The following is a 22,772-nucleotide window of genomic DNA, read 5'->3' as shown; positions in this document are numbered from 1 at the left end:
TAGAGTGTACTGTACAGAACCACTCAAAAACTTGGAACTAAGGCTTTGTATAGCTAAAGCATGACTTCTATTTCCTTGTCTTTATATCTAGAAGATTGGAATATCAGCATTCCTTTAATCTTTTGATGATTTTCTATATCTGTTCATGGTGTTCTGACGTATACATCAGGATACTTATGTCTTTGTGAACCTCCAGCTTTTTGCCATTTACAATGTACTTTATTTTCCACAGTTTTGCCCATTCATTTAATCTATTAGTGTCTGCTTGATAGCTTATGCTTTCTATTACAGCCCTTACTTGATAAGTAATTTTGTAAATGTAGCTTTCTGTTCCATCATCTCTCCAAAACACTGAAGTCTGAAAGTAAAATTCTTGAAGCTCATAATATCTTATGCCTGAGGTATAGATCTTATGCTTCCTGTTAGTAAAACAGTTTAAATTCATGTTTTCTGATGAATGCCATTACGATGGGACCACATTTATCATATTTGGAGTAAGTGTTTCAAGATTTTTCAGTTATCCATAGTAACTTGTCAACTCCTGAAATCTATAAATGAAAGATGCTATATCTGTGTCATTCATGTTGATTTCTGTAACATCTAACATAAAAATGTTTAAATTCCAGTCAAACGAGTTCCAGTTCCAACAGCAGCTTCAGTTCAGTCCTGTTCTGCAGCATCAATGTCTCCAACAACTGCACTGGATACTCCACCTGCAACTGAACAGAGACCAGAAGTGAGTGAAAACAAGAAAAAAAAAGACAAACCGGATAAGAAGCCAGACAAGAAAGGTATTTTGAGCAGTCTGTGTGCTATAATGTGATATTAAAGTGTCGATTGAAAAACTTGGTTAAGTATTCACTAGATTAAAGAAAAGTTAAAAGGAAAAGTATTCAATGTTTATTGCACTTTATCACATTGTTAGACACCCCAAAGAACAAGTAGAAGGAAAAGGAGAGGATGCGAAGATGTGGTCAAAGTGAACATTCTGGGAGGGGTTCTTAATTTGAGGACTGTCAAAGTTTAGGGAGGACTTCCTTAAGATCCTAATGTGTGAGTGAATCACAAAGCACCAGCAGTAAATGGAAGAAGCAGGCAGCATGTGTGCAGATTGTATGCAAAAGTATTATGATAGAGGAGACCACCAACATAGTGGGTCACGATATTGGAGAGATTTGAAAAGGAGGAGGAAAGTTTTGAAATCCTGGGGCTTGTAGATGTGATATAGGTTTTAGCCTCTCAACTCAGGATCATATCCCAAACCAAATAATTGACTTAAGTAAGCATTTGGAAGAATCAGCAACTAGAGAATGGAGTTTCTGGTAGAAGTTATAATAAAAAGATATTGGGTTTGTCATTGCTAATCAGGCAGAATAATGACAGTTGTGGATGATGGTAGCAAGGTGAAACTGAATATAATCGAGCAGCATAGGGTGAAAGTGGCTCAGTGGTTAGCACTGCTGCCTCACAGTGCCAGGGACCTGAGTTTGATTCCACGCCTGGGGGACTATCTGTCTGCATGGAGTTTGCACATTCTCCCCATGTTTGCATGGGTTTCCTCCAGGTGCATTGGTTCCCTCCCACAGTCCAAAGATGTGCAGGTTAGGTGGATCAGCCAAGGGAAATGAAGGGTTACAGGGATAGGTTAAGGAGCTGGGTTTGGGTGGGTTGCTGGTCGGTGTGGACTCGATGGGTCGAATGGCCTGACGCAAGGTAGGGATTTTATGATTCATAAGAGCTGCTTAGATTTAATTTCAGCAAGAGTATTTGCAACAACTGAAACTGGAATTTGAACAAACTTGGCTTTGGTGTCAGGAAGTCTTGTAATGCAAACCAGGTATGGACTTTGAACCAGTGGAATTGTGTGGATTCTAAATTTATATGATACACTGATGTGCACTGTGAATGCACCCTTCAATTCATACTGATGCAAGGACAGATATCAGAATGGACATATTAGGAAGAAAGAACTGGATGTAGAGGCAGATATTGAGTACGAGCACATCCTGTTTGAGCAGAATGAGGTGTATCTAAAAATTACCTGCAAACCCAGTGAAGTTGTACACAGGACTACATACATGCTAAACTGCAGAGTTAAACCTTAATCCCATAACCACTGAATCAAATCAAAGCTCTGCAGTCTTGTCGCATATAGCTTTGAATGACAATTAAATAACTAATGGGTCTCAATTGCGATGAATCCAAGCTTGAAAATGTCAAGTGCACCCCCTTCCTGCGATCCTCATTATCACAGAAACTGTCGTCAGTCAGTTTGATTTATTGCACGTGATATCAAAATACAGTTAAGAACACAAATAGTTATTGTGTTAAAGACTTGTGCGCTTGAACCAGCTGCATCATTGAGTGAACCTGTTCCAGTAGGGTTACGGCATCACTTCAGTGATTGACAGTAGACAGAACTCAAGTTCTGCCAGTAGGCAGGTAACGGACTCAATTGAATTTTCCACATTCTTTGTGAAGTGGGACAGTTGTCAGAAAATGGGGAGAATTGTCCAGGTAATTATGCAACTAATATTTGCTGAACATCATTCAACTCTAGACTTCATTACAGCCTTTGCCCACTGTGAATTTCAGAGGTGTGGTGAACATATCTGACATTGACCAAGGGTTGCATTGAAACCCCTCATAAAGTTGAAGTCAATGGTAATTGTAATAGGCTGGAGAATTTCTCTACTGTCTGGGGGCTTAACTGGCACAAAGAAAGATCATTGTGATTTTTGAAGGTCAATCATCTCAAGCTTTGATACTGCATGGCAGTATCTAAGAGAGAATTAATTTTTAGCTGCTTTCTCAATTCTGTAACAGTATGATCCTTACAATTATACAATATTCAGTCTTATTTGCAACTCTGTTCATCCCTGCGTGCCAAAAGACTTGGAAAATGTCTAGGCTTGGGAGATGTATAATCTAGATATTGCTTGCCATTAATGTTAGGAAATATATTTCCAACAAGAGGATCTAAGCACGTGCATTTCATGTTAAGTGATGTTATCATCATTAAGTTCCCTGCTATTCTACAAATCACCACTGACCCAAAACTTCACTGAACCAGCCATATATAAATGTAATCGTGACAATAGCCGGGCAGAGGCTTGACTGGGAAATTTTGTCAATGACCTCACCGCCTGTCTCAGCTTTTTCACCAACTACAACAGACAAGTTAGGGACATGAAGGAATACTGTCAATTTGCCTGGATGAGTGCGGTTCAAGCAATACTCAAGATCCTTAAAACCCTGTTTGGTTTGTGCTGCATTCACCACCTGACCATAACAATGCCGTTTACGGGATGCACTACATTGAGGCAAAAAGGTTTCTTCAACAGTGTCTCCCAGAATTCTGATATCTGTCACAGCAAGAAAAGGCAGCGGACATAGGAGATTCATGACTCTTCTGGAAGTCAAATGCCATTTTGACCTGGAAATAGTTTGCCTTTCCGAAAATTTATGTAGCAGCTTCTCATCAGGGCTGTGTGTGTATTTTCACACTGTGGACTGCAGTTGTTCAGAAAGTGGCCCAACACCACGTTTAAAAGGCAACTAGGGATGAGCAACAAATGTCAGTCTTGTCAACAACACTGTCGTCCTGTGAATAAATTTTTTAAAATCCTGCTGATTGAATACTTGGATAAGGAGCCTTGAGAGCCTTCTCTATAGAAATACATATATTGTGTGACTAGAGATAAAATTGTAATTCATTCATTCCCTTTGTTCATAATAGATTCATACCAAAATTAAATAAATTTTATATTATTGTGCTTTAACATGTAAAAATTAAGACTCTGCTTGAAAGTGAGTACAATATTCATTTTTTTTTAAAATTTGGCAATGTTTGTTTCCATTGGAGTACATTTTAAAATCCCGCCATTTATTTCTGTAGCATTCCCCTACCACCCCCAAGCCTCTCCACCCTCACTTTTATTGGAAATAATAATCCGGTTGGCACCAAAACAATGAGACTAAAGCTGTTGTTAATAGAATAGAAGAGGATCTTTATGTGGAGCCAGTTATCTGATGTGGAGCCAGAATTCCAGCATTTTAACAGGATATTGGGGGAATTCTTACTTGTTTCTGTAGTCAAATACAGATGTTTCAGATAGCTCTCAATTTGAAATAAAGAGGATAGAGATTGAATAGGAAACACATTTGTTGAATGTGCATGCAGCTGTATGTTGACAGTTTGTTCACATGGATACCAAATTGCATTGTTCTCTAATTTTGGTGCAAAACTAATGCACTGACTAGATTGCTTAATCGACATAAAGAGCACTGTTCCATACTGCTGCATTTAATTTGCTTAACAAAATGAATAGCTAGTGGCTATAGACTTTTGATATTCATGCAAATAAAATCTCTTTTTACATACATTAGATTAACGAATAAAAAACATTTCAAATGTTTGTAATATATAATCATTGCATGTTTTTTTTAAAAAGCCCTTGCAAACATTGGTTTTTATAAAGATTGTTAAGTTTTAATTCTATGCACAAACAAATAAATTTGGTAATGAATTTGTTTTCACTCATTAGAAACAGCATTTGGAAACAATGGGAATTAAAATTGTGTAACTGCTTATAATATCTGGACAGGAGGTGAGAGGAGATATGTACCAAGGCCTTTTGTCAATTTACTATTAACTTAGCTGTAAAAATAGGAAACACTAGGAAAGACTCAGTTACCATTGTGCAATAATGGACTCTGTTTAAGTCCACAAATGCGCCAACCATTTTATGCACAAGATCCCATAGATAACAAATGAATTGTGAACAATTCATTAGCTATTGAGTCTGTTGGTAGAAAGACGAATGTTTTATCAGGTCAGAGATCTCCCCTATTACATAGAATGACATTGGTCAGGTAAACATAAAAGATTCAATGTGACTCAGTTTCATTTCTCTTGAGGGTGAAAAATTGTATTGACTAAAGTACAAGCCAAGATTATGTCCTTGAGTCCAAGAAAGTACTGCAAAGAGTTTACATTCACAGCTGAAGAGAAGTGCAGGAAATTAGTTTCAAATCCTTAATCGCAGTTAGTATGATGAGCACTATATAAATTATTTATTCTCACTGAAAGCTGTTCAAGGCCATGTGTTTCATAATTCACATCCACAAATTTGTGAAAACTTTCATTTCATGTATCTGACCATGTTTGGGAGAACACAATCTAAGAAGTCTTTGTTCATGTCCTGCTGTTCAACTATTCTGTCCAACAGTCTGCACAGAAACTAACTACTTCCAGAGGACAAACTTGGTGCACATTAAGTTTGCCTCTCTCAAGCATACAGGAATTAAAGTCAGATAGCATTATAGGACTTGCTGATTGAACTTGTCTGTGGGTTATTGTTAATATTATCTCCTTGCTGGATTGTTCTGAGTGTATTGGTTCTGTGTTAGACAGGGAGTCCTCATGTGATGTGAAATCAGGGCAGCTAGGGACAGGCAATAAATCCTGGCCCAGACAGCAATGCCCATATGTGGTGAGTAAATGAAAATAAAAGCTTTTCAAAGACAGGAGAAATTAGGTCAATAATTGTCTTGAATTAACGTCAAGTCATAAGTGTATATTCCACAGAAATTGGTAATATTTCCAAGAATTATGAAGATTTTGGGGTGGGGCATGTGGAAAACACCTGTACACATGTCTCAATCATGCTGTCTGGAACTGCTGGCTAACAGTCAGAAAACAGACATTTTGTGAAGAATTTCCTTTGCCGTATGAAGTTAATCAACTTCCAGTTGCTGACATTGTGAATGGGAAGAAAGACCCATAAATCACAGCTGAACTTGGAACAATGTTGGATGATGATGCTTTTTATAACTTCATGGAGAAGATTAATTACTTTTAATTTTATAGTATTCTCCTGAGCCCTACCTCGTCCTCAAAGCTTTAACTAATCTTATAGTCAAGTCCTCAGAATGCATTGCCAAGGCCAACTCTGTGTATTGTGACTTTTCGGGAACAGAAGTTTTTTTTTCTTTAGTGTTCTAATTGGCCATCTTAACCTGAAATATTAGCTGTTTCTCTTCACAGACAATGTCTAACCTGCTGCAAATTTGCATCATTTTCTGTTCTTATTTCTGATTTCCAGCACCCATAGCACTTATTTTTGGGTTGGGGATTTTTTTTCATTGGCTTTTTGTTTGTATTTATAATGAGCCTGAAACTATTAAGTGTTCCTATTGGAATTTGAATTATATTAACGATATGACTGGTCATATCTCATCTTTGCAGTAATTAATTATCTATTTTTAAAAACTTTTCTTTTTACAGATGACTGTATAAAACATTTAGAATTATCTGTCGATTTTAAAATTTCTATTAACACACAGGAACCCCCATAGTGATTTTGTTTGTTCCTTATGATTGCTGTGCCACATTTTAGTTCCCACGCCTATTAAGGGCTTGAATTCAAATTAAAATTTGGGTGGTCTTAATCTGCTTCCTGATAACTGGTCAGCTGTGGTGTGTGTTTTTGGAAGGCATTCAATTTTGAAATGTAAAGCTCTTGTGGTTTAATATTTTATTTGAATTTGAATGTGGTGAAATGTTTGGCTCAGGGCTTCCCAAACTGTGGGTCATAACCCCTGTGGGGTTGCCAAACAAAAGTTTGGGTGCACACGCTGTCAAAACCAAGGTGAGTGCCATGGAGCTTTTTTTAGCTGAATGTGTGCTTGGCCAAACTACCTGATTTGTGTGGCAGAAATGTGGAAAAGTAGCTAGTATTAGATTTAAAAACTGCAGAAAACAAAATTTGGCACCGCATTTCCGACAAGCCTACACTGATAAGCCTTTCTCTCCCCCTCACCCCCACACACATACACAAGTCCTCTAGTGCTATCACAGGTCTCCACCAATCCTGGTCTCGTCTCCCATCGCCTTCACCCTCCTCCTAATCTCTCAAGCCTCTTTCCCTACCTGTAAACTATTCTTTAAAGGACTAGGAACATGGCAAATTTCCAGCTCCACAATGGGGTTTGTGCAAATAAATTTGGAAAGGGTTAGTTTATTTTTATTTTCTTATCTTTCAAAATAAATAACTTGGTGTTCTATCATGTTATCATTCTTAGCAAAGGTTGTAATTTTTTCATTTCAAGCGTGCTTAAATTATTAAAATATTTGTTTTACAGTGCTCCCCATTTATGAACTGGAAATGTTTTGTTGTAACATGTATAAGTTAGCAAGTGTTCCCTTAGAATGATGAATACTTCCATAATGTGAATAATTATTTGCAAATTATCTGTGTGTGTGTGTTTGTGTATCAATTTGTAGAAAAATTATGACTATATTCTTCTAATTTATTAACAAGTACTTCAGACAAGATGTTGATGTTGGTGAGTAGAGGAGGGTGAAGAATGAGTTCATATAATCTTTACAGTGGAAAGAGTTGAATTGAATTGAAAGTTGTTTTCAATTCTTGGATAGTTAAGGATCATAGTCCGTACATTTGCAAACAAAATAAATTTCTCTGCTCGATATAGTTGTCATGTTTTACTGATTTGTTATAGAAGACACTTCAGTTATGAAAAGGTATTATATGGTATCAGTATTCAGAAGGTTCAAGTAGATAGTTTTTTTGCAAACAAAATAAATTTCACTGCTGGTTGAAATGTTGACATTGATTCTTCTTAAATTTGAAGGGGAGAAGAAACAGACCACAGGAGGTGGCGATGATTCCAAACCAGTTGACGTTTCTCGTTTAGACCTGCGTATTGGACGTATCATCACTGCTAAAAAGCACCCTGATGCTGATTCACTCTATGTGGAAGAGGTTGATGTTGGAGAAGAAAAGCCAAGAACTGTTGTCAGTGGACTGGTGAACCATGTGCCCATAGAGGAGGTAATCTGACTAAAAGCACTGCAATACTCGGAGTCAATTGTATGAAGATTGCCCTGCATTAATTCCTGTAGCTGAACTGTTTCTACATTAGCTAGGCAGCAACCATTATGGTTAGCTGGGTATAAAGTTTGGTAAAAGTCTAATATTTAATAAATCATGCTTTGTTATTTTTTCAGGCAGCAGGTGGGCTTAGATAGTTGAACAAATGCAATTAAGTAGATATGAGCTTGAATTTTCAGCTTAAATTTGGACAAGTCTAAAGTGGGGTGGGGAGGGTTGCACAATAAAATGTTTTAAATCCCTCTGTTGTTTTTCTTCTTCATTTCTGATGGTCAATTGAAGTGCCTTCCTATTTTTTCAATGTTACTGTTTCCATTTGAGTTCATTCCTTTTCTTATTGGCATAGTGCAATGTTTTAACTGAACGTTGCACTGTTTGATTTTATAGATCACTTCACAAAACAGTGTTAGCTAAGTTTACTACAACTTGCCTGTCTATGAATACAAACTTCTGCGCATTTGCTTACTTGAGAAAGTGAACCAATTTTGGATTTGACTCAGCTGTTTAGTGCAAGAGATAGTTGAGCTGGAGTCAATAACCATAGTCATTCTCTTTAAAAGTTTGGGTCAGACTGTAGCTTGAGAAAGAAAGGAATTGTCCAGTAATTGTTTTATCCTGCTCAACTAAATCCTCAAATTATTCTCTCAATTATAAAGCAGACTTTTATGTGCAGAACAAAATCTAGAGCGCAACAGGCAACTGAAATTTACTAATGCATCAGTAATGCGAATTACTGCTTTAATCTTCTGCAGGTCCTTTTGGTTCTGCTGGTACTACCCTTGTTATATTTTATAGTGCTTGAAATTACTAGTATGTGTGGTATCATCTATTTGCAGGTAGATCTTCAACATGGAGAAATTGTTTTTCAGTACTTACCAGTTTGTTCCACTTTATTTCACATGTTTTACATTGTCTGCAGATGTGCTGTTGTAAAAGAAGAAATCCAAAACACATGCTCAGCAAGTTTGTGCTGGATATGTTTGTCTTTGAAAAATCTGTAATTCTGATAATAGCACACTCTGAAATCTTCTCTTTATTGTGTAATTATAATTGACTGTACTAATTTCATTAATTAAAACTAGAAATTATGTCCTCAGGATTCATTTTATGTGCAGTAAACTTCTTGGATTTCTTTATTTTGTCAAAAAATTCATGCATTCTGGAAACAGTTCAGAGTCTTCTAAACTAAAAACTGTCAATCATTTCTGATTAGCGGCACAATAATGAGGTATATTTTTTATCCTCACGTTGAACTGGTGCTTGCATATTTTCCACCCATAAGTCTCCTGAAAGTGCCAACTTTCTCACGCACAAATAAGTTTTGTCAGAAACAGATGCACATCAAATTGAGAGAATCTGTCAATTTTTTTCTTCTGGGTATCTATTCGCAATAGTGCTGACAGATCTTTTGTAAAGGTGTTGAATGTTTAATTGTCTGTGATAGTTATTTGTTGTGGTCAAGCATCAGTGGTGATCCTTGCTTCACAGGCATGATATAGCCAACATCCTTGCATTAACAGCACTGTCTTTTTCTCGTGGCAAAAGCCACACAATGCACTACAAATTAGTTCATCCATTGGAAAAACTTGCTTTGCTCTGTTCTGCACTAATAATTATCTCTTCCCTTATATAGGCAAGCACTGCTTAGCTATTTTATCATATACAAGGAATGTATTGAATTTTGTTGCTTCAAGCAGCTCTTCTGAACCTATAGTGTATATTTCGGATGAAATTATTTGGCTTTGACTGTGCAGCAAGCTTGATTGTGCTCTTTGCCTGCCTCTGTATAATTTCTCAATATAGTTAGAGATATTTTCTAATCGACTTATTCAGAGATATCATTACACCCCACTGGAGGAGTTTGGACTTGAATCCAGACATCTTGGTTCAGAGATAGGGACACCACCACTGCACTACAAGAGCCATCTCTCAATTTAGTTTGATATGCTGAGACACTATCAGTTTCACATGACCCAACCAGTGCTGGAAAGCCAAGTGATTGTCTACCTTTGGTTCACTGTATCTATGCCTGTGGTTTTTGTGTTTTGCAATATTACAGTAGATTTCCGATATGGCTTTTTGATGTGGATTAAGTTACTGAATGCCACCAATATCTATGGCAACTAGTTGTACTGATCCTGTCTTGGGTTAGCTCTGTTTCCCAATCTCACTCAGGGCCTTAACAACTACACAAATTGTTGTTCAATCATTTCAGCATTGTTTCCTGCTATATAGGGCGTCCCTGATAAATGAACATCCGACCTTTGAACGCTCATTTTTAGGAGTGCAATCCAAAACAGGGGTTTATATTTAAACACCTGAAGTGCGAACATTTCCTGTACTTAGGAACATCTGCTTTACGTTGTCCTGCATTGTATTCTAACTTGTGTATAAATTGCCTTGAAAGCGGGCTTCAGGACAGAATATGTTCACAACTCAGGGACTGCCTATAATTCTCTAGATGTCCTTTCTTGCAGCCCAAATGTATCAACTAGGCATATTGATGGCCAAGGAACCCCTCTTATCCCTAAAATAGCATAACCAAAGAGAGGGTAAGCAGACAATTCAGCCCATCATATGTTCTGGCATTAAGTAAGATTATGTTAGAATTTTATCAAAATCTATCCATATGCTTTAATTCCTTATCATTTTGTACCTTTGTCTAGCAATAATTAGAACATAAAACATTACAGTGGAGTACAGGCTCTTCAGCCCCTGATGTTGCACTGACCTGTGAAACCAGTCTGAAGACTATCTAACCTACACTATTCCATTTTCATCCACATGTCTATCCAATGACCATTTAAATGCCCTTAAAATTGGCGAGTCTACTACTGTTACAGGCAGGGCATTCCATGACCTTACTACTCTCTGAGTAAAGAAACCACTTCTGACATTTGACCTATATCTATCACCCCATTTGCCACCTCTCAGCCCAGTTCTGCAGCTTATCTTATCTATGTCCCTCTGTAATCTGTAACATTCTTCTGCACTGTCCACAACTGCACCTACTTTAGTGTCATCCGCAAATTTACTAACCCATCCTTATATACCCTCTTTCATGTCATTTATAAAAATGACAAACAGTGAGAATGTGCATCATTCCACAGAGAAATCTTAATTCTTGGATAATGACAGTTAAATGCTTAACAAAACTGATGAGAATTCCATCCTTCCAGAGATGCTTCGGAAGGAGGATACCAGCGCATCTGAGTATGCAGTGCAGCAGCTGCAGCTACAGGCTAGGTGAATGCAACATTCTTTGCTGCTTCTGCTCCAGCTCCGCTGTTGAATGTAACAAAGCCATCTAGCTGTTTTGATGTTAGCTTGATCAGTGAATCTTCATATCCCTTAAATTATTGAAAGTCAAGGTAAAGCTCAACGTGGTTTAATGTCCATAGGAAGGCTACTGACAAAAAGCGTACTGACCTCCTCTTCACTGTTGTTAGCTTCTTCACTTTTCATGCTCATGATTGGGGAACTCATTGAATCTGTTGGATCAGGTTGTAGAGGGGCAGGCTATGGCCCAAAGGTGTGCTTTACCTGTGAATGGAGAAACTAGAGAAGATGTTAACTGTTAAAAGTATCTTTGCATTTCCTCTCTCATTCCTTCCTTGCCAAGGTGGTTATTAGTATGAAGACAGTCACACATTTAACTACACTAAATTGTGTCTGCCTATTTCAACCGTCTTTGAATTCTTGAAATCTGTTACTCTGTTCACTATTTATGACATTATCAAGTTTTATACAATCCATAAACTTCTAAATTGTACTGCCTAAACAATTCAGTCAGTTATAAAAAACAATAATGGTCCTAAAATCAAACTCTGGGATACCTCATTCAGGTTATTCAAAAATTATTTTCCTTAAACAAATTGATGCTTGGCTAATGTGAAAGCTGTCAGAAAAAGTATTTCAAATGTCTGGAACAGCAAGAAAATAACAAAATGTTTCCCGTATTTTAGCAATTGAAGAGGCAGTTTCAGTTCAGATTTAAATCTCAAAAATGAGTGGGAAACAAATGTTGCATATTTTAAAATGTTCTCCAAATGAAACTTCCCAAATAAAACAATCTGAATTACAGTGACAACTTTGGTGAGATCAACATTCTTTGAATTTGCAATATGAAGGGGACCAATGAAGTCTTAACAATAATTAACAGAATTTAAGCAGCTCAGCCTCAAGTTCTGATATTCTCTAAAATTTCAGCGAAGCATCAAACTCAAAATGCACTCTCCTTTTTGTGAACACTTTGTATTAAAACCACAGCAGCAAAGATATTTTAATACAATCATTTTAATACTCTCTGGCCCAACTGTTTTGTTTTAAACAGGCATTGTAGAATTTCAAATAAATCAGGGGCTCAAGACACTGAATCAATTTGTTTTTAAGGTTACAAGTTTGATAATTTTAAAAAGGACAATTTCAATGTAAAAACAAAATCTACCCCATAGCTCACAAAACACATTGAATTGAGATCCTGATTCAAACAAGGCAAAACAGTTACTTAAAAGGATTTTCTGAACCAGGATTTTAACAAACCAAAATTTTTAAACATCAAACACACTCCGCATGGCACAATTTACATTGAAACTTTCCCTTTTCAACCCAAGTATTAGTACAGCCTTAATTTCAGTGTTTTCCTTTTTTTTGTATTCTGTCTCTGGAATTACACTTATAAAAAGAGAGAGCCCTCACAGCTGACCACAAGGCGCCACAATCCAAGCCACTGTCTTCCCCCAGATCAAAGACTTGCAGAGCCTCAAAGTTCACCACTCAGGGACTTTAACCCCTTTCTCACTTTACTCCTCATGGAGGCTTGAATCCCACTTAAACGCAGAGAACCCTAATCCCACTTAAACGCAGAAGGCTCGAAGCTCAAATCAACTCATCCCAGAGGACTCTAACCCCATTACCATGCAGAAGACTCAATGGTCAAGCCCTGATTTTAAGATTAAGTCCTCTTGTCTTAAATCCCCTCCTTCCAGCAGTGGAATTAGTTTCGTTATCTTGCCCATCTCATTTTTTTAATCCAAGTACCAAAAGCATAAATCAAATCATCCTTATGCTTCCATCTTCAGGCAGATAATAAATCTGTTTTTGTAATTCCCTGCTCAGAATCTAATCCATGAAGTCCTCATAACATTTTGGGGAATCCTTGTTGCATCTGTCTACAAAAGCTTGTGTTTGTGTAGTACCTTTAACTATAGTCACAAGCGCATCTTCAACCACTCTTTGTCTCGGCACCACGTGAACAAATAGGACAGTTGGCCAAAGAGTTGGGCATAGATGTAGGTTTTACAGGAGGAGAAAAGTGGAGCAGTTTTGAAAGGAAATTCTAGTTTTTAGGGCCTCACCAGCTGACAACACGACTGCTAATAGATTGATTTAAAATCCGGGATGTGTTCTTTCCAAGGCCATTATATTCTTTTTGTAAGATGCAGTGCCCAGGATTGTTCACTAATCTCCAAATATGGATATCTAGGGCTTTCTATAACTCCAACAAAATCGCCTCTTGCATTTTTCAATCTCTAATGCGATGTTTATCTTTACAATTGGCCAAGTATGGGTGACTGTTGGGTTTTAATGACCTTTGCACATTGACTCCTTCATTTCTTGCCTCTGCACTATTGCTAGCAAATTTTCATGAAGTACAAGAACAATCTAATTCCTTAGAAATTTAAAATTTTAACAGATTTTTAAAAATTGTAATCTTAATGTTTTTCTGTTACTTAAAAAAAAGTTTTTCAAAAACCTTAGACAGATTTTGTAAGATTTGTTGTTTTTACAGATGGAGAATCGACTGGCCATCATGCTATGCAACCTTAAACCAGCTAAGATGCGGGGAGTTGTCTCGCAGGCTATGGTGATGTGCGCGAGTTCACCAGAGAAAGTTGAAATCTTAGACCCGCCAAGTGATGCTGTTCCTGGCGATAGAGTAACCTTTGAGGGCTACCCTGGTAAGTAGATAATCCATATAATCACAATATGTAGTCTTAATACTTAGCAAAAGCAATTCGGACTGAACAGGTTATCTGTGAACCTGTAGTTGGTGTCCTGTGCATTGAAGAATATTGATTGGCATGCTATTAAAATCTGAATTTTGACTTTTGGTGTAGATATTGTTACATCCAACATATTGCCTTCAGATTTGCAATGGATGTCATTTAAATGACAGTCAACTAAAACAAGTTTTCCACATGTCTATTTGGAATGATTGTATGGCAATCTTGGAACTGCAGAAATGAAAATTTGAAACTGGTGTGCTCATAATTACCAATTATCTATGATGCCAGATGAGACAGCTGCATTTGTTACAATCTGGTTAGGAATGAATAAAGTTTTTGTTCAAAATCGATAAAATTTAGACTTCCAGGTACCTAATCAAAGAATAAAACCACAGAGTTCCATACTTTTGAATAGACAACATCAACTTTACTATACAAAGTTAGAACAGAGTAATGTAGACTGTGTTTATATAGAGTTTTTGAGTTAGTAACAAGCCTAAGTTAATAATTAACTTCAGGGACACAGAAAACCTCCGAGGTATTTCTGTAGCCATTGTGATTTGTGTTAAAGCAGTTTTTGAGGGCAAGCTTTAAAATCAATAGGTTTTTGTGTATATTGGTAGGGTTTTACAACTATCTCTGGAAGATCAGGAGAGTTTTAACGCTTATGTGAAACATCCATAGTTTAAAGAGGGTTGTTTTAAAATTTTACTATGAGTTTTCAGCAGTCCTGTGAAGCTCGTCAGTGTTCCTGAGAAGGGAAGGACGCGGTGAAACTAGATTATGTTAGAATAAAGAGTGAATAATAGTGCTAGACCAGAAGTGTTTGGATAATATCTTGCAGATGTTACTTCCAATTGAATATGTTTAAACTCAGATGTATAATAGCTCAAGGAAGAGCTATATGCAGTTCCAGTCTTTACGTTAAAGTTACAAGTGTCTTAAACCTTTAGAGATGTTACAGACAGGGTCTCTGGTATGACTGCTGTATAAGTCATGTTTTTGAGTACTATACAAGGTATGCTTTGGGGTACTGTACTTAGGGGTGTGTTTTGGGTAGTGTACAAAAGCTATTATTTTTCTTCAATTTGTAAAGGAGTGGCTTGGAATTAGTGGCATTAATGTTTACAATATATTTTAAAATCTTTGAATTTGTATTTTTTGGTTTATTCTATTTTATCTTTATTTCTTAATAAATTTCAGGTTGTATTGTTAAAGCAAATTATGCAGCAGTGTGCTTTAAAGAAGCAACCACTTAGTTAAAATCAGAACAAAACAAAATATCATATATCAAGCCAGTTTTCAAAGTCAGAAGTCATATGACACCAAGTTATAGTCCAACAGGTTGATTTGAAATCACGTGTTTTTGGAGCATGCTCTTTCTTCAGCGCTCCAAAACTTTGTTATTTCAAATAAATCTGTAGTGCTATAACGTGGTGTTGTGTGACTTCTGACCAAGTCCAGTCCAACACCGGCATTTCTAAATCATGGCAGCCAGTTTTCAGTGTGGGAGCTGATTTGTCCAGTAATAGCATTAGCTGTATCATAACAATAGTAAGCAATCTATAATATATTTATAGTTTTACTAGAACATACAGTTAACATGAGGTAAACATGAATTAACAGGTAAACTGACTGAACACACCACAAATTGAACTTTAAATGGCAGATACAAGTGAGAGCGATTCCACAATTGTTTCAGCATTGCAATCCCAATGAGAGTCGTAAAAAAGTCATTTAAAATCTTCAGCTCCCTCATGAAGAATTCCAACCTCCTTCAGAACTAATTTGATCCCCAACCAACAGTGTGTTTGCTCCACTTCGGTTCCACAGACATGATCCTCATCCAAAACGCATGTGATGCCAGACATTTTTCAAGCCACTGTGGTAAACATTGCCACCTGCTCTGACTACTTTTGAGCTAGAGTCACATTGTTTTGAATGGATATACACCAGCTTCTCAGCTATGCTCTGGCCAGCTACTGCTCAATTCCCTGCTATGTAACTTCTCCTATGACTGTGTCCGTCTAAGTCTGCAGTCCAGCTTGTCTAGCTACTCTGAGCAGAAGTCTATTGCTTATGGGCAGTCCTTTGTCTGCATGGAGCCAGCTAACTGCAATACTTAAGATTTGTGGAATTGCCTTCTCTCGCACTAACACCGGGCTGCAGTCTCTGAAGTAAAATTTACATTGATTAGTACTTCAACAGGCACTTGAACTGTTTGGGGTGATCTGTTTAATCTTTCCAAGAGAGCCTTGCCTTTATTACAAGGCAGTATCCTGCAGCGAGTAACTTAGATTAGATTAGAATCCCTACAGTGTGGAAACAGGCCCTTCGGCCTAACAAGTCCACACTGACTCTCCAAAGAGTAACCCGCCTAGAACCATTTCGTGGGTGGCACAGAGGCACAGTGGTTAGCACTGCTGCCTCACAGCGCCAGAGACCCGGGTTCAATTCACACCTCAGGCGATTGTCTGTGTGGAGTTTGCACATTCTCCCCGTGTCTGCATGGGTTTCCTCCGGTGCTCCGGTTTCCTCCATTGTCCAAAAATGTGCAGGTTAGGTAAATTGGCTATGCTAAATTGCCAGTAGTGTTAGATGAAGGGGTAAATGTAGGGAAATGGGTCTGGGTGGGTTGCGCTTCAGCGGGTCGGTGTGGACTTGTTGGGCCGAAGGGCCTGTTTCTCTAATTTCCCTCTGACGAATGCACCTAACACTATGGGCAATTTAGCATGGCCAATCCACCTGACCTGCACGTCTTTGGACTGTGGGAGGAAACCCACGCAGACACAGGGAAAATATGCAAACTCCACACAGACAGTCGCCCGAGGCTGGAATTGAACCTGGGTCCCTGGCACTGTGAGACAGCAGTGCTAACCACTGAGCCATCGTGCTGCCCTTTGACTCCTGATTCGTCAGAACCATCTGCAAGACATAAGTCAGGAGAGTGATGGAGTACCTCTCACTTGCCTGGATTATGTAGTTTTGACAGCACTCAAGATTTTTGATACAGTCCAGGATTAGGGCAGTAGATGCATAGAAAGGCCACCACCTGCATGTTTCTCTCCACACATCTCACCATCCTGATTTGGAAATGTATTGCTATCCCTTCAGTATCACGGTCAAAATCCTGTAACTCCACCACTAAAAGCAGTTTTGGTGTACATGTACCAAATGGACTGTGGCAGCTCAAGAAGGTAACGTACCACCATCTTGTCCAAGACAATTAGTGATGGGCAATAAATGTTGGCCTATCCATTCATTCCCATGACCCATGAATGAATAAAAAATATTAAATGTTATGAGTGGTGGTAGTTTGTTTCCATGATCATTTTTACAGAATGCTGGCTAACACAGCACAAATGGTGCAAAAAAAGTGCAATTAGTCATGCTATGGATTAGAAATATTCTCAAAGGTATCTGGTTTTGCATTTTCTGATGACATAAGTCAGTCTAGATACAAAAATGCAGAGCAAACTGCACTGTTATGTCCCAATTGTGTTTAGTTGTGGAACAGTGTTACAATGGAAACCCTGAACTGAATCCTTGTGGAAATGCATTGCCAACTACTTTGCACTTTTGGTATTTTCCCACAAAAGTACAACTCTACTGTCTACGTTTTGAGCATACAAAAGAATGTACACTAATAATTTCTATCCGTCACACAGGCACATCTCATGAATTGACCTGGCATGCTTAGTAAATGGATATTCCTCTAAGAACAGGCAGGATGTATGCTGAGAGTTGCAGCAGCATATTGTGAATCTCTCGAGTTAATTTTCCTTATGGAAGATTGCATGAAATCAAACTTAAAGAATCTTGCTTCTGGAAAATATTAAGTTTAGTACATATTGATCCTTTTTCTAACGTTAAAAAAGCAGGGTGGAACTGCAGAGGGATGAAGTCCTATTATGGAGGAAGGGCATATGACTGAGATTGTAAGCAGAATTTAATCTCCTCACTTCGTGTGGGGAGGTTGTCAATATTAAGTGTCTATCAGGCACTTAAATGGCCAGTCACTTTCACAGCACCCAGTGCTGCTGCTGGACCTTTGTTCAAGCAACAATCAAATGAATTATCACTTGGAAATCTCATGAGGTTCCAGAGGTGCTTCAGTAAAGTTAATTTTGTTGCCTAGCTTAAAGCTGTACATTGGGATGCAATAACAAACTTAATTACTGTGGTACATGAGTGCTATAGTATTAGAATCTTTTCCCATATAGCTAAGGTATTTGAATAGAATTGCCGAATGTAGAATCTCTCAAGAAAAGCTTTTGGGGAAATGTATTTTACCAATATCAGTATTTGTATCTGTTTAGGTAAAGGGTAGTACCAATCAATCTATAGAGGAAGGGGCAACCTAATCTGAATCAAAAGATTGGAAAATGTCCAAATCAAACTAAACTACTTGTTTAGATGTTTGATAAGGTTCCCCATGGTAGGCCCATTCAGAAAGTAAGGAGGCACGGGATACAGGGAAACCTGTCTGTCTGGATACAGATTTGGCTGGTCCATAGAAGACAGTGTGATGGTAGATGGAAAGTATTCAGTCTGGAGTTGGGTGACCAGTGGTGTTCCACAAGGATCGGTTCTGGGTCCTCAGCTCTTTGTATTTTTATAAATGACTTGGATGAGGAAGTAGAAGGGTGAGTTAATAAGTTTGCCGATGAACGAAGGTTGGTGGAGTTGTGGATAGTGTGAATGTCTGTTGTAGATTGCAATGGGACGTTGGCAGGATGCAGATCTGGGCTGATAAGTGGCAGACCAGATTCAGTTTGGAAGGTTGAATTTGAATGCAGAATGTAGGGTTAAAGACAGGATTCTTAGCAGTGTGGAGGAACAGCGGGATCTTGGGGTCAATGACCATCAATCCCTCAAAGTTGCCACCCAAGTTGAAGGGATTGTTAAGAAGGCACATAGTGTGTTGGCTTTCAAGAACAGGGGGATTGAGTTTAAGAGCCACGAGGTTATGCTGCAGGTCTGTAGAGTCCAGGTTAGATCGCACTTGGAATATTGTGTTCCATTCTGGTTGCTTCATAGGAAAGATGTGGAAGCTTTAGAGAGGGTGCAGAGGAGATTGACCAGGATGCTGTCTGGACTGGAGGGCATGTCTTATGAAGAAAGATTGAGGGAGCTAGGGCTTTTCTCATTGGAGCGAAGAAGGATGAGAGGTGACTTGAAAGAGGTGTACAAGATGATAGGCATAGATAGGGTGGATAGCCAGAGACTTGAGGGGGTATAATTTTAAGATAATTGGAGGAAGCTTTAGGGGAGATGTCAGAGGTAGGTTCTTTAAACAGAGTGTGGTGGGTGCGTGGAATGCATTGCCAGCTGTGGTAGTAGAGTCAGATAAATTAGGGACATTTAAGCAACTCTTGGATAAGCACATGGACATTAGTACAATGAAGGGTATGTAGGTTAGTCTGATCTTAGAGTAGGATAAGAGGCAAGCACAACATCGAGGGCTGTAAGGCCTGGACTGTGCTGTACTGTTTTATGTTCTTTGACAGGATAGAATAAAATGTGTGACACTCACACTGTCCAACAGCACATGGACTGCATCAGTTCAAAAAATCAGCTCACCACTATCTTCTCAAGTGTAACTGGGAACGGGCAGTACATGCTGACCAGCCAGTAATTTATTCCCAGGGAATAAATAGTTTCCCAAAATCTCCCATTTTTTAGAAGTTCATCACTTTTACTTTCATATAGAAACTGAATAATGCATCAGAATTTTCCTTTTCAGTGACTGTAGCCTATTCTCCTAAACCATTTTAAATTTCAGCATTGCTGTTATGTACCTTTAGTAACTTTGCATATGTGGAGCTTTAATAACTTCATTTCTATATGAAAATTTTAAGCTTCATGTGTATCTCAATATATTTTATGTTCCTCCTTTTCAGGTGACCCTGACAAGGAGCTAAATCCAAAGAGGAAAGTATGGGATCAAATTCAGCCTAACCTCAGCACTAATGAGGAGTGTGTTGCTACATACAAAGGGACGCCATTTGAAGTGAAAGGAAAGGGAGTTTGCAAGGCCCAGACAATGGCCAATAGTGGAATCAAATAACTTGTATGTCTATGCAGTGGCAATAAAGGTGAATATTGCAAAAAAAAAATCACAATAAATACTTGAAAGCATTAAGTGGTATGATATTCCTTTTGTTGTTTGTGTGTATCTGGAAAATATATATTTGCACGCTGTGACTTAATTTGCATACCATGGATGCTCTGATTGTATCTGAAGTATTCTGTAGTATAATCATCATGAAATCTATTTGGAATTAATTTCCTTCAGTGAGAAAGGCATGATGGAATCAATTCAGTACACTTTATTATCTGTCTTTAAAAGTCTGTATGTGCTCCAGTTCTAAAGGAAATAATTTTGCTACCTCAGCTCCAGAAAATTATATTAAGGATTCCTTGCATCCAATCTGGAGGGGCACCAATATCCTGGGTGGGACATTTGCTAGAGCTCTTTGGGAAGTTTTAAACTAGGTTGTCAGGAGGGTGGGAACCTGAGCTACAGATCAGATGATGGAATAGGTAATGAACAGCCAGGTACAGATGCAGTGAGTCTGTGAGAAGGAATAGCATTTGATAGGGCAAAGGTGCAGTCAGTGTGATGGGTTGAAGTGTGTCTATTTTAACGCAACAAGTATCAGGAATAAGAAAGATGATCTCCGAGCATGGAGCTATGATGTTGTGGCAGTTATGGAGACTTGGGTATCACAGGGCAGGAACGGTTGTTGGATGGTCCAGGATTTAGATGTTTCAAAAGGAATTGGGGGGGGAGGTAGAAGAGGTAGATTTTGAATTCAATTAGAAATGTCTAGAGAAGAAAGAAGCAGTCACTTCCTTGGGAGTTTTCTACAGGCCTTCTAATAGCTACAGAGACACTGAGAAACAGATTGGGAAGCAGATTTTGGAAAGGTGCAGAAGTAACGGTTGTTGCCATGGGTGATTTTATCTTCCCTAATATTGACTGGAACCTACTTAGTTCAAATAGTTTGGATGGAGTAGTTTTTGTCAGGTGTGTCCAAGAAGGGTTCCTGATGCGATGTGTGGATAGGCCAACTAGAGAGGAGGCCATATTGGATTTGGTGTTTGACAATGAACCATGCCAGGTGCCAGATCTCTCGGTGAGAAAGTATTTAATTGGGGGAGGAGGAATTAGACTGCTATTAGGTGGGAACTTGGGCACCTAAATTGGGAATGCACGTTCTCAGAAATGCATGACAGAAATGTGGAGGTTATTTAGGGCACACTTGCTGATCATACTGGACAGGTTTGCCCCACTGGGGCAAGGAAGGGTTGGTAGATTGAAAGAACTTTGGGTGGCAAGGGATGTGGAACATCTAGTCAAAAAGAAGAAGGAAGCTTACTTAAAGATGAGGCATGGATCAGACAGGGCTCTGGAGGGTTACAAGGTAGTCAGGAAGGGATTGAAGAATGGACATAGGAGTGCTAGAAGGGAGCATGAAAAAACTTTAGCGTGTAGGATTAAGGAAAACACTAAGGCATTCAACACTTATGTGAGGAACAAGAGGATGGCCAGAGTGAGGGCCTATCAGGGATAGTGGAGGGAACTTGTGTCTGGAGTCAGAAGAAGTAAGGGAGGTCCTTAATAAATACTTGGCTTCAGTAGTCACTACTGAGAGAGAGCTTGATGTTTCTGAGGACAGCATGAAATAGATTGATATGATTGAACAGGTTGATGTTAGGAAGGAGGATGTACTGAAAAGTTTGAAAACCATAAGGATAGATAAACACCCTGGGCTCGATGGGATAATATCCTACTTCACTTTAGGAAACGAGGGAAGAGATTACTGCACCTTTGGCAATGATCTTTGCGTCCTCACTATCCACTGGAGTAGTGCCAGCTGATTGGAGGGTGGCAAATGTTATTCCTTTGTTTGAGAAAGGAAATAGGGATAATCCTGGGAATTACAGACCAGTCAGTCTTACGTCAGTGGTGGGCAAAGTATTGGTGAGGATGCTGAGAGACAGGCTTTATGATTACTTAGAAAATCATAGCTTGATTAGAGATAGTCCTCAATGCTTTGTATGGGGCAGCTCATTCCTCACAAACCTTATTGAATTGTTTGAGAATATGACAAAACACATTGATGAAGATAGAGCAGTGGATGTGATGTACATAGATTTTAGCAAGGCGTTTTTTGAGGTTCCCCTATGGTAGGCTCATTCAGAAAGTATGGAGAGCTGGGATACAGGGAAATCTGGCTGACTGGATATAGAAGACAAGGTGGTGATCAATGGAATGTGTTCAGCCTGGAGCTTTGTGACAAGTGGTGTTCTGCAGGGATTGGTTCTGGGACCTTTACTCTTTGTGATTTTTATGAATGACATGGAATAGGAAGTGGAAGAATGGGTTAGTACGTTTGCCGATGACATGAAGGTTGGTGCAGTTATGGATAGTGTAGAGAGCTGTTGTAGGTTCTAACGGGATATTGACAGGATGCAGAATTGTGCTGATAAGTGGCAGACAGAGTTCAACCTTGATGAGTGTGAAGTGATTAAGTTTGGAAGGTTGAATTTGAATGCAGAATACTGGGTTAAATGCAGGATTCTTGGCAGTGTGGAGGAACAGAGGGATCTTGGGATTCATGTCCATTGATCCCTCAAAGTTGCCACCCAGGTTGATAGGGTTGTTAAGAAAGCGTATGGTGTGTTGACTTTCATTAGCAGGGGCATTGAGTTTAAGAGCCACGAGGTTATGCTGCAGCTCTGCAGAGCTCTGGTTAGACCACACTTGAAATATTGTGTTCGGTTCTCGTTGTCTCATTGTAGGAAAGATGTGAAAACTTTAGGGAGGGTGCAGTGGAGA

The 22,772-nt window shown here is 38.7% G+C and overlaps 1 protein-coding gene across 3 annotated transcripts in view; it reads left to right on the top strand.

The window, feature by feature from the left end:
- Positions 1 to 20,065, top strand: part of aimp1a (aminoacyl tRNA synthetase complex interacting multifunctional protein 1a) — a 63,735-nt gene extending 43,670 nt beyond the window's left edge. For all 3 annotated transcript variants that reach the window (XM_043674345.1, XM_043674342.1, XM_043674343.1), the window contains exons 4-7: positions 627 to 791; positions 7,657 to 7,856; positions 13,708 to 13,876; positions 19,828 to 20,065. In XM_043674345.1, the coding sequence (XP_043530280.1) occupies positions 627 to 791; positions 7,657 to 7,856; positions 13,708 to 13,876; positions 19,828 to 19,994 (701 nt within the window). In that variant the 3' untranslated portion in view covers positions 19,995 to 20,065. The remainder of the gene's footprint in view (positions 1 to 626; positions 792 to 7,656; positions 7,857 to 13,707; positions 13,877 to 19,827) is intronic.
- Positions 20,066 to 22,772: the final 2,707 nt, after the last annotated feature.

Source organism: Chiloscyllium plagiosum, chromosome 32 (assembly GCF_004010195.1).
Source record: "Chiloscyllium plagiosum isolate BGI_BamShark_2017 chromosome 32, ASM401019v2, whole genome shotgun sequence".
Lineage (NCBI taxonomy): Eukaryota > Metazoa > Chordata > Chondrichthyes > Orectolobiformes > Hemiscylliidae > Chiloscyllium > Chiloscyllium plagiosum.
The sequence above is the reverse complement of the archived record's forward strand: the minus strand, read 5'-3'. Positions and strand labels throughout refer to the sequence as shown.